General features: G+C 44.2%; 1 protein-coding gene across 4 annotated transcripts in view; it reads right to left on the reverse strand.

Moving 5' to 3' along the window:
* The window catches only part of LCTL (lactase like), a 160,214-nt gene that overhangs the window by 114,171 nt on the left and 28,289 nt on the right, over window positions 1-17,754 (reverse strand). For all 4 annotated transcript variants that reach the window (XM_086958000.1, XM_086958001.1, XM_086958003.1 and 1 more), the window contains exons 6-8: window positions 13,700-13,809; window positions 11,882-12,010; window positions 10,497-10,592 (exon numbers count right to left, since the gene is read on the reverse strand). In XM_086958000.1, the coding sequence (XP_086814126.1) occupies window positions 10,497-10,592; window positions 11,882-12,010; window positions 13,700-13,809 (335 nt within the window). The remainder of the gene's footprint in view (window positions 1-10,496; window positions 10,593-11,881; window positions 12,011-13,699; window positions 13,810-17,754) is intronic.

The raw sequence follows: 17,754 nt of genomic DNA on the forward strand, positions 1-17,754 counted from the left end.
TTTCAGGACAGCCCATTGTAAATGAGGTATCGAAACCCGTTCCCCTGGCTGTGGGTCCACTATCACGTGTTACAGACCTGTTACTCACGAAATCATGTCCAGAAAATCTGTTAGGAATAAAAACATTGAAGGCTCTAGGAGCTATAATATGCTGTTCCCCGGAGGGAGTCAGACTCTTTCTGCGGGATTTCAAGGGTCATTATATGTTACGTGAGTTTGATGTCAGATTGAAAAATGTACCAGATCACCTGTGGGCAAAAGGCCCAACTGATGTAGGTTGTATGCACATTACACCATACCGTGTTACACTCAAAGCAGGTGTAGTTTTACCCAGAATCAGACAATACAAGTTACCACCCGATGCTGTAGTGGCTTTACTGGAAATCATTGAAGAGCTCATTGCCCAAGGAGTGGTTGTAGAAACCGACTCCAATATCTGCAATTCACCCATCATTCCGATTCTTAAACGTACTGACCCCAATGCACCGCCAGTATATCGGCTGGTGATTGATTTAAGAGAACTGAATAAATGCATTATTCCACAGTACCCTGTGGTTCCCGATATCTCATCCTTATTGACGGCTATTGATTCAGAAGCAACGTTCTTTACTGTAATTGACCTCAAGAACGCCTTCTTCAGTGTACCTATTGATCCAGAGAGCCAATATCTCTTCGGATTCAGTTTAAATGGACGAAGTTTCAAATTTTCGCGCGCACCTCAAGGATTCACAGAAAGCCCCAGCATCTATAGCCAAGCGCTGAAAAGACAACTTGATTGTATCACAATGCCAGTTAACACCGCTTTACTGCAATACGTCGATGATCTGCTGATCACCGCACGAAGTGAGCCCGAATGTGAACAAGCATCACTGACAGTTTTACATTTTCTGGCCGACAAGGGACACAAGGTGTCTCCTTCGAAGCTACAATTCTGTGTTCAGCAAGTTGTGTACTTGGGTCACTTTCTGTCCAAAGTGGGGAGACAGCTCACTCCCGATCGCATTCAGTTAATTGCAAATATGCCACAACCCCAGACGCAAAAGGAAGTGCGGGCCTTTATAGGCCTCACCTCGTACTGCAGACAATGGATTCCCCAGTATGCATTTCTAGCTAAACCACTCATTCAGTTAACAACGCAGGAGGCAGCGACTTCGACTGTCCTCCCTTGGACTCAGGAACATACACAGGCTTTTGAAGAATTAAAGAAAGCTTTATGCCAAGCACCAGTTCTAGCAACACCATGTTACAGCAAACCTTTTACACTTTTTGTTACAGAACGTGAGGGTACAGCATTGTCTGTCCTCACTCAAGATCAAGCAGGTTCACATAAGCCTTGCGCTTATTTTTCAAGTACATTGGATTCAGTAGCTCAGGCACTCCCTGCGTGCTTGAAGTCAGTAGCAGCAACAGCATTAGCAATCAGACAGAGTGACTCAATTGTTTTAGGACATCCATTAACAGTTCAAGTTCCACATTCTGTAGAGGTTCTTTTAAACAGAACCCAGACTCAACACTTGACTATAGCACGACTGACAGGTTATGAATTAACACTATTCCAGCCACACATAGAAATCAGACGCTGTAGCATTCTGAACCCCGCAACATTGTTACCTACAATCATGACAGATCCAACCCCGCATGATTGCATAGAGATCATCAATACAGTAACAAAACCTCGACAAGACCTAACAGATGTTCCACTGACAAATCCAGACCTGACACTTTATGTGGACGGTTCATGCATGAGAACAAGTACAGGAGAATTAGTGGCCGCCTATGCCGTGACCACTGAAACTGAAGTTAAAGAAACACACCGTATTGACACACTGGCTGCTCAAGCGGCGGAGCTCATCGCTCTGACCCGAGCTTGTATTCTAGCCAAGAACAGAAATGTTAACATATACACTGACTCCCGCTATGCGTTCGGAGTCGTACACGACTTCGGCATGTTATGGCAAGAAAGAGGTTTCTTGACCTCTCATGGTGCCAAGATCCAACACGGTCCCCTCATTCAAGCACTGTTAGAAGCAATACATCTGCCTTCAGGCATATCCGTTATGAAGTGTAAAGCACATACTAAAGTTACAGATTCTGTTTCCCAGGGTAACGACCTGGCAGACCAGACAGCAAAACATACAGCATTGACTCACACCCAGACTACTGATGTGACAAAGACAATAGTACCAACTCAGTGTATGTCAGTCAGGGATCCCACCCTAGACGTAATCGATATTTAGACACATGCTACTCCAGATGAAATAAAGAAATGGACTGAACTAGGAGGGATCCAGACAGATCAAGGATGGGTCACAAAGGGAAAATCTACATGGTTCCTCCCCGACTCAATGGTCCAAATCATGATAAATACAGCACATAGTCCTGCACATCTAGGAGAAAAAGCTATGTTAGACAGTTTACAGAATCTCTGGTACAACAAACACTTACGAGCAGCAGCCAAACAGAAAGTGCGTACTTGCATGATCTGTTGTCAGTTCAATCCAGGTAAAAGCGTCCCTGTAGAGCAAGGTGGATTTCATCCTCCCGATCACCCTTTTGAAGTCCTCCAGATGGAGTATATCCAGATGGACCGTTGTCGAGGATTCAAATATGTCCTCGTAGTTGTTTGTGCACTTTCTCGTTGGACCGAAGCATACCCAGTCTCAGATTACACTGCCCCGACCACTGCCAAGCAGCTGGTTCGAGAATTCTTCCCACGATACGGCCTGCCTCGTGTCGTATACTCAGATAACGGACAGCCGTTCTCATCCGAACTTATGAAGCATGTCTCCCTTCTGCTAGGATATCAGTGGAGATTCCATTGTGTCCGACACCCCGAAGCCGCAGGCCTTGTAGAGAGGCATAACCAGACACTTAAGACCCGCCTTGCCAAAATATGCCAGGAGAAAGGGGTCGACTGGATAGTCGCCCTGCCAGTTGCACTGTTCTATATGAGAATGGTTGCCCATTCGAGATCAGGACTATCCCCGTACGAAGTGGTCTTTGGCAGACCACCGAATATGTGGGGGACGCTCATTCCTAAGAAAATTACCGATGTTGATTGTAACATGTTGACAGATTACCTTGCCTCCTTGATGTCTGCACTCCAATCATGTCGTTCACAGGTTGCCGCAGCCTTTCCTGACAACACTGATGTAAAGCCGCATGATGTCCGTCCTGGCGACCTGGTCTTAGTTAGGAACTTCGACAGGAAAAGTCCGTTGGAGCCCCGCTGGAAGGCGCCGAAGACCGTTCTTCTTACTACAAGGACCGCAGTGAAGTTGGAGGGCAGAAAGGGGTGGGTCCATACGAGTCATATTAAACTATGCAACGAACTGAAACTCGTCCACCCCCACCAAAGACTGTATTAAATCTAGTGACTTTAAAATATCCGAACGAGAAAAAACTCCCCAAGAGGAGTATCGATTAAAGCTCCGATCTAGCAAGTCAGACAGTTTAATTGTTTAAGTCCTCCCCTAGGTGAATCGGTTAAATAGTTTCTGACATGTACCCCCTAGATCGAGATAGAGAGAGAGAGAGACAATTCAAGAAACGTACATACCGCAAATCACTGCGTAGTCACTGTATAGTGACATTGTTAATAATGTTTTTTCTAAGTATTCTGATTATTGTTACAAGTATACTACTTCCTATCTATTGCCCTATTTTCAAGCGTGAACAATCTGCTTACAATGTTTCTGCTGAATATTCTTTTAGTGAGTTACCTCCACATGAACTTTCTTACAGACTTGCGCTGCGCAACAACACATTCATTAGTATGTTACATCACTCCCATCAGACAAGCAATGCTACCAACTGTTGGATATGTGGCCGACTCCCTCCCTACCAGAATTACAAGGGAGCTCTGCCCCTCTTTCCGTACCCGTTCACTCACAACGGCTCCTGTGGTGCATGGTTTAAAATAATTAATTCTTTAAATCCTGATATTGCTGTTTTCGACGGGAGCTGGGTTTGGGGAAACTTGAACTTAGTCCTGCTCGACGTCTGTTACCCTGATAAGGAGGGACTCCCCATTAGAATAGGAACTGATCTAGAAAATGAAGTATATGGATTAAGTAATTACACAATTAACCTTATGATTCCTACTGTTGAATCCGAAGCTGCACCAGTTCTGCCCGCTATGTCAGTATTACCAGTCACTGGTGAATTATGTGTCAGGAAGAAAGGTTCAGTACACTTAGGTCATAGTAAATGTACTACTGTGGTTGAATTCAGTGATCATGGTAAATCGTCTTTTAAAGCTACCCGTCATTCTTATTTTGTTTGTGGTCATACCGCATACATACGTTTACCTCCAGATTGGGATGGTACCTGTTATATTGCATTCCTTCTGCCACCTGTTTTTCTAGCCCCTTCTGATTATCACAGAAACACAAATCTAGTAAAGAGTAGACTCCGAAGAGATCTCCCGCTTGTCGACTATACAGAAACGGCATGGGAACAATACACCGATTTTAATAAAGGATTCTTTTTCTTTTTAGGCCCCGTCCAAAACAGTAAATTAATACGTAGATTAACTAGAACCCTTGAAGCAGTAGTACATGAAACTGCCTCCGCCCTAGGTAACTTAACAGAAGAGCAGTCCGCCATGCGGGTTGTTGTCCTTCAGAATCGTCTTGTTATTGACGTCATCTTGGCAGATAGAGGTGGAGCCTGTAAGGTCATCGGGTCAAGTTGCTGTGTTTTCATTCCAGAAAACGCGCCATCTGTATACAAAGCTATTACACGTCTTCACAAAATTGCAAGTTTAATACATCAGAATCCAGGCACCTGGACTTGGTCCGGTTGGTTCTGGACAACGTTGTCCGCTTGGGGATGGAAGATCCTATCCTTCCTAGGCATTGGCCTTGTCATAGTATTCAGTTGCTGCCTGTGCCTACAGTGTGGGCCGGCGATATGTGGACTGTGCGCCACATCATGCATTGAACATTCCAGTTTTCTCTCAAACCGACAACGGAAGAGAGACGAGCAAATTATGTTACAAGAACAGACTGATCGATTCATGATGATCGAGATATCATGAAGGGTCCGTAGGGAACAAGGAGGGAATGAGGAAATATAAATTTTTGGTCAAGTTATGTTCCCTATCGTGTACCCCACCGTCTCCATGGACGAGTTTAAAGTGCATGTAATTTCCCTCCTGTACCAGCTATGAAGACGCAAATACATTTGCGTCCAACGTTAACATGTCCTCTTTCAGACCCACCCTGAATGGGTTGAATAGTCCGTTCCTAAGTATGCCATGCCAACGTCTTTTTGTGGTGTACTTTACACGTTTTTCAGCTCTGGCAAAGTAGGCCCTGAATTTCTTCCATCGAGCTTTTCCTGCCTTCTGACTCTGAAAGCCTCAGCCCAGGCTGCCCCCGTACTGGTGAACTCTGCCTTACTTCCAGCGCGGCCCACCGCGCTCAGCTCAGCCTGCTGCCTGCCAAGAATGAATTCAACCTTCGAGTTATCTGTTTCCCTTTCCGAAGACGCATTCCTGCCTACTAGTTTAAGTAAACATTCCCCCAGCTGTAGAGCAAAAGGGCCTGGCCGTCCTGTCTCCGTGCAAGTAATTCATAGCCTCTGTTACCACGCTACCCTGGAAGGCCCATGCCCCCACGCTTCTCATGCAGACACTTAGGCGCTTATACACGCACTCACAGTCAGTATAGAATAGCTTCTGCCCCAGAGACCTTTCCGCCCAGATAGCTCAGTTCCTAAACATCAGATATCAGATATGATAGAAGCACAAGTTGATCTGACATGCCAGACTCCTGTCTCTTTCCGCTAGTTGAAATGTCAAGTCCCCTGCACCCTTCAGTTTCACGCCAATCATACGTCATGTAGCTGCGCGCGCATCCAAGCCTCCGATTTCTGCTGACATTGCAACATTTCTGTTTAGTACCACCCACTTGTGACGTTTCTAGAACACACCTCCAGTTTACGCCTAGTCCACGCCTTCTGATTACGCACTAGTAACACGTGGATGCTGTTATCTTGTCTTCTCTCAGCTGTTACGCCTACTATATTGCTTTCTATGATGTAAATTAAGTATATAAGCTATGTATTGTCAATAAATTATGGCTCTATCCCTTCCTGGACCCTGTGTGGTTGCAGGAACCTGATACCCAGTTCCGGAACGATTCCTTTTTAAGGAATAAAACCCCTAAGAACTCTAACACCACGGACTCTGTTTCTTTCTTATCCGATTGAGTTATTATTGATTAAGTACTTCCCTGCATAGAAATTAAGATGGTAAATTAAATATTTACGACACAAGCTCCAGAGAATTTTAAAAAATGGTGGTCAAGATAGTTCTTGGCTTGCCTTGGCATGCCTGATCCTCTTCTGCACTGTATGATACATTGGCTTCCGTTTGTAAAAAGGATTACTTTTAGGTCTCTATGCATTGACCATCGTGCCAGACGTAATTCTTGCCTACTCTATTTGAGGAAGAGATTCTATAACCCAAGTTGGCCTCTTTGTTCTCTGGCTGCTTCTTTTCTTTTAGTCCCAAAATTTCAGTGAGCTCGTCTAGTCAGGAGGGACTTTTCGGTGATGGGAGTGAAATTATGGAATACCCTTCCTAATGCATTGCGAAAAACTTTTCTGCACATGCATTTCAGAAAGGACAGGAAAACCTGATTGTATACTATGCAATATTTTTCCAGCCATTTAGAGAATGTTGGCTTTGGGTCTTTCTATTGTTTTCTTGTTGTTTAAGTCAGAGTGTTTTCTTCTTCGTACCTGATACCTGTTGATTCATGTGAGTTGAGTGTTGAGTCTTTGTTAGGTTTAGCTGTGGATGAGGTGGTTGGGGGGCATATTATCAAGGACTGGTGTTAAAATGATAGCCATTTTATCGGCAGGAAACTGCCGATAAAATGGTTTTAATGGGCTTGATAATACGCCCTTGTTAATTCCCATAGAAGCCCATGTTCTGATGTTAACATGGGCTTCTATGGGAATTAACAAGGGCGTATTATCAAGCCCATTTTATCGCCATTTTATCAGCAGTTTCCTGGCGATAAAATGGCTATAATTTTGATACCGGTCCTTGATAATATGCCCCGTTGGTCTCTCAGCACCAGGGGTAAATGCATTTTGCAGAGAAGATGGGTATGGGAATGGTTCTGTGGTGCTAGGGTGTAGAGTTGACTATATCATGGTAGTTATTGAAGATCTCCATTGAATTGGTTGGTACTTGTGCATTTTGCAAGATGGGTCTTTTTGACTATGCTTGGTTATCTCATAATAGCCTTTTGTGAGGTTTGATGTCCTGGAACATGGTATTCCAGGAGGGGGAATCTGAATAGCAAATTCATGATCTCCTCACAATTTACAGAAAGAGAGTGTAAAGAGAGAAGTTTGAGTCTTGTAGGAATCTCTCTAGGGCTACATCAGTTTACTGGATATGCTGCAAAACTCGCTAGGACTGAGCCAGAAAATAATTTGAAGGCTACTCTTGGGTCTACCAGCAGCCAGTTCAGACATAGTGTGGGGTTTGGAGTTCATGGTCACAGCCAGTTTATGTACATCTCAACCCATAAATGTGAAGTGCACTGCAAGCACCAATCTCCACAGTCAATAGTTAATAATTTCATCTAAAAAGTATCCAAGGTAATCTTTATTTCACACAGGAATGACATAAGAACAGCCAACACATTTCGTCCACTGCCTGTGGACTTCCTAATGGGCGTAATCTTTTCTCCCTTATTGTTTTAATGCCGCAAGCATACCAAAGAATGTATCACCATCTCTGGCCATGTAGCATTCCAATAGTTGGTATATACCTATTCTTCATTGTGCCCCATAAATCCAGGGAAGGCTGAAATTCTTCTCAAATGTTTAATCCATGGTGAAAATGCACCTTGATAAACGCCATTTCGACTTCTACTGTCGGCGTCTCTCCCTGGGTACGTTCGTAGAAGACATTTATGTGTTGAATTGTTCTGATCTATGATGGCTCCTTCGGGAACAACGGGAGCAGTGGATGTCCTTGCGACATTGTTTTCTAATATCTCATTTTGGACTGTATTTCGTGAAATTGGGAGGGAGGTGTGTTAGGCATATGGACTTGCTGTTTCTTTGTTTTGTATAGGTTATGTACATCTGTATAGGTGTTTCATGAGTTTCAGATTTCCTTGGGTCAATTGAGGATGACACAGGTGAAGATTTATGCTGCAAGTGGTTCTTTAGCATCCAGATGTCCACTGCTTGTAGTCACTGTCAGAGTCCTGACCTATCCCTAGGACTTTGTGTGCTTCTTCTGTTTTAGCATGAACGGTGTGTCTTTAGTGTAGTTGTACCAAGTAAACTTGAATGAGCGGGTGAGATGTAGGAATGAAGACCTGTCTACATTAAAAAGCAGTAGGCTGATTATTGAGTGAAGATACCGATACTTGTTAGTCTGTGAGAGAAGAAAGAGTTTGCTTGGTTGATAGAAGGTTGCTCAAGAGTTTCCCCAGAAATGGGCTGTTTCACATTAGCTTGCAGTTTCCTAGACCTGATTAAGTCCTTGTCTCTTTTATCAGTGGCCCAATGTATGATGTTTTTTTATTTACTAGGCAGCTCTCCATTTGAGAGGGATGAATTCATGATCGAGCTGGCTGGTTTCATAACTGGGAATGCCAGAAAGCTGTCTTTGAATATATTTGGGGACATGGTTCAGTTGGTGATCGAGTGATGGAGATAGACTTGATTAGTTCAGTACTGTACTTTACAAATAGCATTTTGAGCTTGTGGAGATTAGGCTGAACAGTTTTGTATGTAGGACTGAGCTTGAGTGGCTAGGATAATTTTAAATTCCAAATGAGTATTCAGTCTGTTAGCTTTTTCGATGAAGTGACCTGCCCAGGGGCGTAACACAGGCCCCCCGCAGTCCCCACAGCGCCGGGGGGAGGGAAGATGGGGGGGGGAGCTGCAGGGCCCCCCTCAGCACAGTACTCTGGCCTGAGAGCTCCTAATTAAATCCAGAGTGGGGGCCCCTCCATCTACCTTGCAGGGGAGCCCCTTCATGTACCTTGCAGGGGAGCCCCTTCAAGTTTCGTTACGTCACGCAAGTTGCGGAGCTCCAGAGAGTGGTACGCACACTTTGCCATTCTGAATCAGCTAAACAGAGCAAGGTCCTTTTCCGCACAGTGTCCTGCAGCTCTTCGGTCGACAGTGTCCCTGAACTTTCAGTTCTGTCTATCTTCATAAAATCTTCTGAAAGGACATGGAGGAGGCATGAGGGGGTGCGCTTGTTGATATTGCTGCGTTCCTTTTTATATTTTAGAAATATTTTAATAGCAGGTGTGTGAGTGTTGAGATTCAAGCTTTGGAGGGCATCTGAGGGATTCTGGATTGGGCAGGGGTTAGCCTAAAGACCTTGTTCTCAGGACAGAAGCCTACCACCAGTCTCTAGCCACAGCAGTACACTTGCAGTGTGTCATCCAAGCTAGGCAATGTAGTACAACATAATCACATCCCATCAGGGGAAAGTTGGTCTACTTTTGGGAGCCTTCAGGAGGCGCAAGCAGCCCCAGATTATGGATGGTAAACATTGTTTAGGTAAAGAAAGGATTTAGTTAGAGTTGTATCTTGGTTGGTGAGTACTATTCAGTACCTTCCAGAGTTGTTTACATTCATCCAAAGCACCAAGCATGGTTAATCATGCACAAAAAAAGAAATGGGCACTCCCACGACCAGGCATGCCCAATGGTGAGCACATTTGAGGCTGACCCTGAGTAGCCCATCCCTGCCATGGTCAAGCCGTACTTTAGGACACAGGTGGTTATAAATTTGTGTACAACCATCCTGCGTCTGACTACACTGATGCTCAACACCTCTCTTTCGAGTCCTCTGACTGACCAGCTTCCAGAAGCACTGTGTGGCTCGTCTGCAGGTCACTGACTGGATTCCCCCCTGACAAGTGACTGACCATCCTGCGTCTGACTACACTGATGCTCAACACCTCTCTTTCGAGTCCTCTGACTGACCAGCTTCCAGAAGCACTGTGTGGCTCGTCTGCAGGTCACTGACTGGATTCCCCCCTGACAAGTGACTGACCATCATGCGTCTGACTACACTGATGCTCAACACCTCTCTTTCGAGTCCTCTGACTGACCAGCTTCCAGAAGCACTGTGTGGCTCGTCTGCAGGTCACTGACTGGATTCCCCCCTGACAAGTGACTGAGTACCCCTTTTCTACCCACTTTTTACAAGCTCTGGGAATCTCATTTTTGTCTGTAGACCGGTCTCCACAGCATAACGAGGTGTACCTTATTTGTGCTTTACATAGTTATATATTTACCACAAGTTACACCTGTACATTGTCTAATTTTTTAATCTGTACACAGAAGTAAATATTTAGACTGACAGCACAACAATTGAGCCTTTATTCTGGGCCCCATGCACAAGTGTTTCTGGGATATTCGGTTCTTCCATTCTGTTGACCTAAACCCCTGATTAGCACGAGCCCCAGCCCCCATCTAATGTGTGCATTGTCTTACCTTGATCATGTGATGTGCTGCTTTGTAGGCCCCAGTACCTTGCAGACGGTACCCTGGGGCGTGCTCCCCCGTCTCGTACCCTTCCACGGCCACAGACTGCGGATGGAAAGGAACAGTAGTTAATACTGTTGGAAGGATTGCCTTTGATGTTCCACATGGCACCCTGGACGTGCCCCACATCCCACCACTACATCCTACATCTTGAGTTGGATGGGTTAAGACCACTTATTCCCATCACTGGCCAACCACAGCTCTCTGCTCCTATTGCAGCATGAGGAAGTCGACGATTGCAACTCTTCCTCTTTAAACACTAATCTGGCTTCTCATTGGAGCAGTATGCTGGTGGCTGAGCACAATTCAGTGCACACAATTCTCGAGCTAGCTCCCTGTTGACTACCGGTTTATCTCATGATGTCATCCTGTTTGTGATGGAGACGGTCCTCACCCATGATTTTTCTTAGTAAAAAATCAACGAAGGATCCCAAGGTCCAGTGACCCACGGGCTACGTTTGGAGATTTCGGGGCTACTAGAAATGTCAGAGTGCATTTGAAGACGTGATGATCTCACTGAGTGAAACTTGTGGTGTCTGTGACATCACGTTGCAGCACAGAGATCCCTCAGGTCTACAAAATCGTGGTGCATTGCGGACTGCAGATGTCTAGCGTTAAAAACCGATACCGTCTTGCAATGGTTGCTTCACCGTCCTACCCTTGCCCAGGCACGGAAATTGTTTGAGAAAATACTGAAAACAAATTTATTTTAAAATTTCCTGTTAATATCCAGTGCACAGCTCAAGACAATTCCTCCTCCATTTCCTTTACTTCGTGCAACACCTTAACAGAACGCAAGGTGCAAAATATTTTACTTTGATCTATTGAAAAGGACTATATTTTATTTAAATATGCTGAATGGAACTATATTTTTCTTGACTATAAGGGCTCGATGCTCTACAGCACACACAGTCGCTGTACTAAAGACATAACAGATGTGATGACCTCATTCACTCCTGGATCTGATGCATCGCATGCATCAAAGACGTGATTCTGAGAGCCCGGAGAGCTTCTCCCTCACAAACTGAGTTCAGAAGGAAATTGAAACATTGGCTGTTTCTCGACTCAATCGAATATCAAGCCAGTTTCTCATCTCTGTATTTCCCTCATCCATCCCTCTTGCTAGTTTCTGGGCTCAGAGCAGTGACACACCGAGGAGGTGAAACCAAGCGCTTTACAAATCACTTTATTATTATTCACAAAGACATTTGTACATCTTCAACCTTGCGTAGATGCAGATGTCTGAATTTTCTAGGTCTCCCCAAGAGCTCCTGGAAAGGTTTTATGATGTTGAATGACATCTATGTGGAGTGTGTTCTGCTTCTTTTGCTTACCCAAGGGTTGCTGAAGGTAATCCAGTGTTTCACCCGGTCCCCAAACTTCTCGAAGCACAGATTGGCGTACTCGTTGAAATACTGCACCATGCTGATGTTCTGCCATCCGCTGTGTTTCTCTTGAAGCACCTATGGGGCAAGCACAGAAATTCATGGAGTAAGAAGATGGTGTGGAAAGAGGATTGTTGCGCAATCACAGGCGGGCTGGGATTTCCAGGAATATGGCGGCTAAGAGTTTTCAAATGGTGCAGAATACCGCTTCCAGATTGCTTTTCAGTTCTTGAGAATCATTCATGAACAAAGCCCTATATTTCTTGGCACAAATCTATCCAAATGCTTCCCAGGTTGTGCCTTTTGTGCCAGACACGACCTTTAATTCCATGCTGTAAAAGATATAGGGCCTCATTAAGAGTGCATCAGTAATATGGCATGGTAATACTGAATTGTGTAACCCCAATTGGGAGAGGTAATAGAGCACCCTCACAGAGCTATTACAATGTGTGCCGCTGGAATGCAGAATAATATACAGGACTCAGTGTTTTGTATATGTTTCAGCATGCTATCCCCATCTCTGGGTGCTCTTCACCTGGACAGTTTGCTAGCTTTGAGCTGTGTATGGGTGAAAACTCGAGAGCCTTGTAGTCAAGTAAATCTTCCAGTCCTGATGGGTAGTTAACTGCAACTACCGGCCACATTGGGGCTGCCAACCAACCTATAACTGGTCTCATACATGAGGAGGCAGCTCCTTCCTTATTGTGGCTCCTACAGCCTGGAGCAGTCTTCATGTAAATCGACCTCAGGCTCGAAATCTTTTCTGTTTCGTGCAACACCTAAGGTTTGGCTATTTGCTTTCAGCTTCCAAGACTCTTCGTAGACTCTCTCTGACAGCAGAGTGAGAGGTAATCAAGCAGCGCCAAGAACATGTGCTCTCAATGACGTGTGCGTGCCCATGACTTCTGCTTCGGCCTCTGTCCTGAAGTGAAATGTATACTGACAGGGAGCATGGTAGCCATGAGGTGGGTGCATATTTTCTACTTTCCTGTTTTATGTATAGTTTTACACCTGTAAATTTTACATATATTCTCAGAGACACCCTCAGAGCCCTCCCTCACACCCTCAAAGTATCTCTTGGCAGTTCCATGATGCTCCCTAATCAAGGTGCTTACATTGCAGCTGGGTGCAAGTCTGTACTGTAGCTGGTAAACACTGACCTGTGTAGATGGGTAAGTAAAGATGTACTATTTTTAACTATAGATGTACTATTCTTAACTCCACTTCTGTGTACCCAGGGCTCGAGTCGGGGTACCACGCGGGTGGACGGCGTCCCCCCACTTATTTTACCGGGGGGACCCCATCATCCCTGCCAAACAGCTGGATTTCACTCTTTGGCCTCTCTGGGACGAGGAGCTCAGCACCTTTCGTGACGTCACTTCCTGTCGTGACATCACTTCCTGTCGTGATGTCCCTTCTGGTGACAGCATACCCCCCACTTCTTTTTTTACGACTTGTGCCCTGTGTGTACCTTGAACATATACATATATTTAAGGTACACAGATGTGGTCTCCAGTAGAGTAAACCAGTGCTTACCTATATTTCCTTACCCTGTCAATATTTCGGTCCATGATATTTTGTCCATGATATTCTGCAGGCGAAATGAAGGTGGAATACCGCTGATCCTATAGTGACTGCTGTTAAATGGTTGAGCTACACACCCACTCACTCTACGCCGGATACATTTGAAATGAATGGTACAACCCATGCAGTCTCTTCCTGCTATTTAATATTCTGCACAATTAACGCCTGCAAGTGATCACCAACCTGTGGAAGGTCCCAGTGGTAGAGGGTCACGATTGGCGTGATCTTGTTCTCCAAAAGGTTGTTTATTAAATCATCATAGAATTTGATCCCCTTTTCGTTCACATGGTCAGCTATGGGCACAAACGAGTTAAACATTTAGAACATTCCATACAATGACTGGAGATAATGACACGTTAATAATTCTTATTTATATAAATAAATTATAGAGCGCACAGTAGATTACAGTATACATTTATGTTTTTCACTATTATCATTGTCCCTAACTAAACGTATTTGGAGGCCGTCTTTATGGAGGATTGTTCTGTTCTCACCCTGCGTCTCACCTCCCAGTACTGAACCTTTGCATGTATGCTTTATTGCACAATAAACTCCAAAGCTATTTAAAAAGCAGCACTTTTAACAAAAGAGAAACCAGCATTGGCAAAGCCAATAGGTTACGCCTTTACAAAATGTATTGGCTTTGTCAGTGTTTTTTTGCATGTTGCACAGTGGCTCTGTGAGATGCTGTGCTAAATGGCTTAAAGTAAAAAACTCAAGGACACGGCCGACATTAACCGCGTCATAGCATTTTTTTTTTCTCACTTCATGCATGTTGCATAGCAGCCAGCACAGCTTTGGAGCATGTAAAAACAAGCATTTACAATGCAATGGTCTCGGCATTATTAAAGGTAGAGCTATTGGCATTGCTCATGACATATATATATATATTTTTTAAATCTAAATAAATGGCATTGTCATTTACATTGCCTATAGCTTAATTGTTAAATAAATGGCATTGTCTTTTACAATGCCAATAGCTTAATCGCTGGTAAATGCATGACCTATTGCATTTACACCCACACAGAGCCACACACACAAAGCCACCAACACACACATACAGAGCCACCCACACAGAGTCATTCACTTAGAGCCACCTACACAGAGCCACCCTTACACAGACAGATCCAGCCACACATAGAGCCACCTACAAAAAAAGCTATCCACACATAGAGCCACCTACAAAAAAAGCTATCCACACAGAGCCACACACACACACATAGCCACACACACACACAGAGCCACACACACAGCGCCACACACACACACACACACACACAGCGCCACACACACACACAGCCACACACAAACAGAGCCACACACACACAGCACCACACACACACACACACAGAGCCACACACACAGAGCCACACACAAACAGCGCCACACACACACACACAGAGCCACACAGAGCCACACAGAACCACACACACACAGCACCACACACACACACACACAGCGCCACACACAGCCACACACAAACAGAGCCACACACACACACACAGAGCCACACACACACAGAGCCCCCCCCCCACACACACTGCTTACTGACTATTTTGAAATTATAACCCTATACAATTAGTTAATGTGTAGAAATTGCTTTTTGGTTACTACATTATGTTATTGCTGTTTGATCATATGCACTTTGTCAAATTGAACTCTTAATTATTTTAGTCTCAACTTCTTGTATGTGTGTCTAAATGTATGTGTTTTATGTATCGGTTCATAGACAGTAATCAAAATAAATCAAAAAAAGATAATTACCAACTATAAGAAATGTAATTACAAAATAGGGAGCAATTAATAACAATTGTTCCTAGTTTTAGATCAGGAAACAAAATTAAATTACTTCATTTAAAAACATTGCACTAGCCTTTTTTTTCAAAATAATAAAGAAAATAGGAGCTATTGTAACAACACATGTAGATAACCCAAACATTATGAAAATGTAAATGGTACAATGGCATATGTTAGCCAAAGCAACGTCATATATGGATCCCACAGGCATCTACAGTTTGAACAGGCTTTTTGGAATCCGGTTCTACACTGCTGCCTTTTACATCACTTAGAGCCAGTCCATAGAACTCATCTCAGCTGATTGCTGCCTATAGCACACGTTCAATGTTTTGTATGACTCCTGCTGAGAGCTGGCAGAGTAAACACCAGATTACAAATCTGGTGTTTGATGCTTTGGCGTGGCAATAGTGGGGGAAAGTTGTTTCTGCTCTGTCGAGTGTCTCTATGAAGGACTAACTTCTCGGCCCTATGGTGCTTGGCAGTAGCTTTCCTTGGGGAGCACAGCGCCAAGTTCACCCTCGGCAGGCAGGAAGACGTCCCTCAGCTTTGTGGAGTGACAAAGAGTGCGGACCAGTACAGGGAGTGTTCTCAAAATTAAGAACGCTACCCTATTCTTAATTGGGCCAGGGGGCAGTGCGCAGAGGACAAGTGCACCCTAAATCCATACACTCGGCTATGACCTCCCCGAACCCTCCCCCCCCGGATGCTCGCGGGGAGCTTTATTGGGGCGCACAGCTTTAAATTAACCACTTAGCGCTTGGGCACGATCAGCACAGGAACGCTGCCAATCTTCTTAAGGCAAGACTCCTTTACATGGAGACTTTTGGAGCCTCCCTCGCAAAACCCCAGACAAAAAAATGATACATAAAGGTGCCATTTTAACTTACGTGATCTTGAGAGGGCATGTGAGTTATGTATTCGTATTTCTATTGGATTTGCCAGTAAAGAGTGTTTCCACGTTTATGTTGCAAATTATGAAGCAAATAATTTGATGTATGGGCACATAATACTCCAAGTCACACTATGCATTATTAAAACGACAAAACGTGCAAATAAAAATGCTGCAAAACAAACCGACTGCAGTTATAGTGTTCAGATCTGTCGTGTGCAGAGGAACAATAACGCACAATTTACAATCCACTGTACGATAAATGGAAATAAAAAGAATCATACGAGAAATGGGAAAATACACATACTTCCCCGCCTTGTGCTTTTTGAGAGGTTCAACGTCTGTTTTGTGGTTCAAAATGCAACTGAAAGGACAAGCGCTCCCTCTTTACAAAACTAGAACGAGAAACACCACAGCGCCCTAGCTTCAATGTCCAGGTACCAATGCGCCTAAAACTGTGGTCGCGTCTTCGTTTTTTCCGAGTTTCCCTAGCTTTAATGTCCAGGTACCAATGCGCCTGAAACTGTGGCCGCGTCTTCGTTTTTTCCGTGTTTCCCTAGCTTTAATGTCCAGGTACCAATGCGCCTGAAACTGTGGCCGCGTCTTTTTTCCACGTTAGTTGTATTATATTTGTTGTTCCCTCTGACCTGAAAATCACATTTGCTGTCACTGGTGTCAGAACCTAAAATATGAATTCTTCCTTTAGTGAGCCCCATAATAAATATGCATACACACACACACACTAGGGTGCAGTTATAACGTAAACAACTTGTAATGTAATGCACTTTATAGAGAATGGGTTTTACAGGCTGAGAGTTGAAAGGAGTGTTAGGAAAGGGGTGGAAAGAGGAAAACCGCGGACTCTTAAAATGAAATGTACCCTGACAACAGTAAACTCCCTGCAGTGAACAATAAACGTGTTATGTATGTGTGTGCGGGTCGTCTTACAATTCACCCTTTCAGGGCAGTGTTACACAGCTGGGTTAATGCAAGCGCCTCGGCCGACGTAGCGCCTCGTACTTATTTTAAACACGGAGCTGCAGGTTTCTGAAATGACTGAAGTGTTTTTGTGTAAGAATAGGTGTATACATAATGTACCGCATGTGTAATATTGGATGGAGATTTGATGTTTGCAACCTTATAAACGATCAGACACTATACCTCATTACATCATTCATGTATAATGTGTGCATTATTTACTTTATATGACCAACCCATGCTGAACATACAAAGTCTTTTTCCATTTAGAATAAGGTTTGGATAATAAAATTCATGTGTGGATTTGCTGTGTTGAATACGATAACATGCTTTATATAGCGCTTCAATTGTACTTTCCAGCGTACCTAATATAATGGCACTCAGACCCCCCAGGATATAGCGGCATGGATTAGCAAATTTAGCGGCACAAATATGGAAATTTAGCGGCAATTTTGCGGCATTTTATGTGCATCCATCCATTTGCAGGGGGACCCATTATTTTGCATTATGCCACTGGGTCACGATGATCCAGTGTAGAACAACAGTACTGGATAGAAATCACTCCAGGCTTCCT

This window comes from Lissotriton vulgaris, chromosome 2_1, assembly GCF_964263255.1.
Source record: "Lissotriton vulgaris chromosome 2_1, aLisVul1.2, whole genome shotgun sequence".
Taxonomy (NCBI): Eukaryota; Metazoa; Chordata; class Amphibia; order Caudata; family Salamandridae; genus Lissotriton; species Lissotriton vulgaris.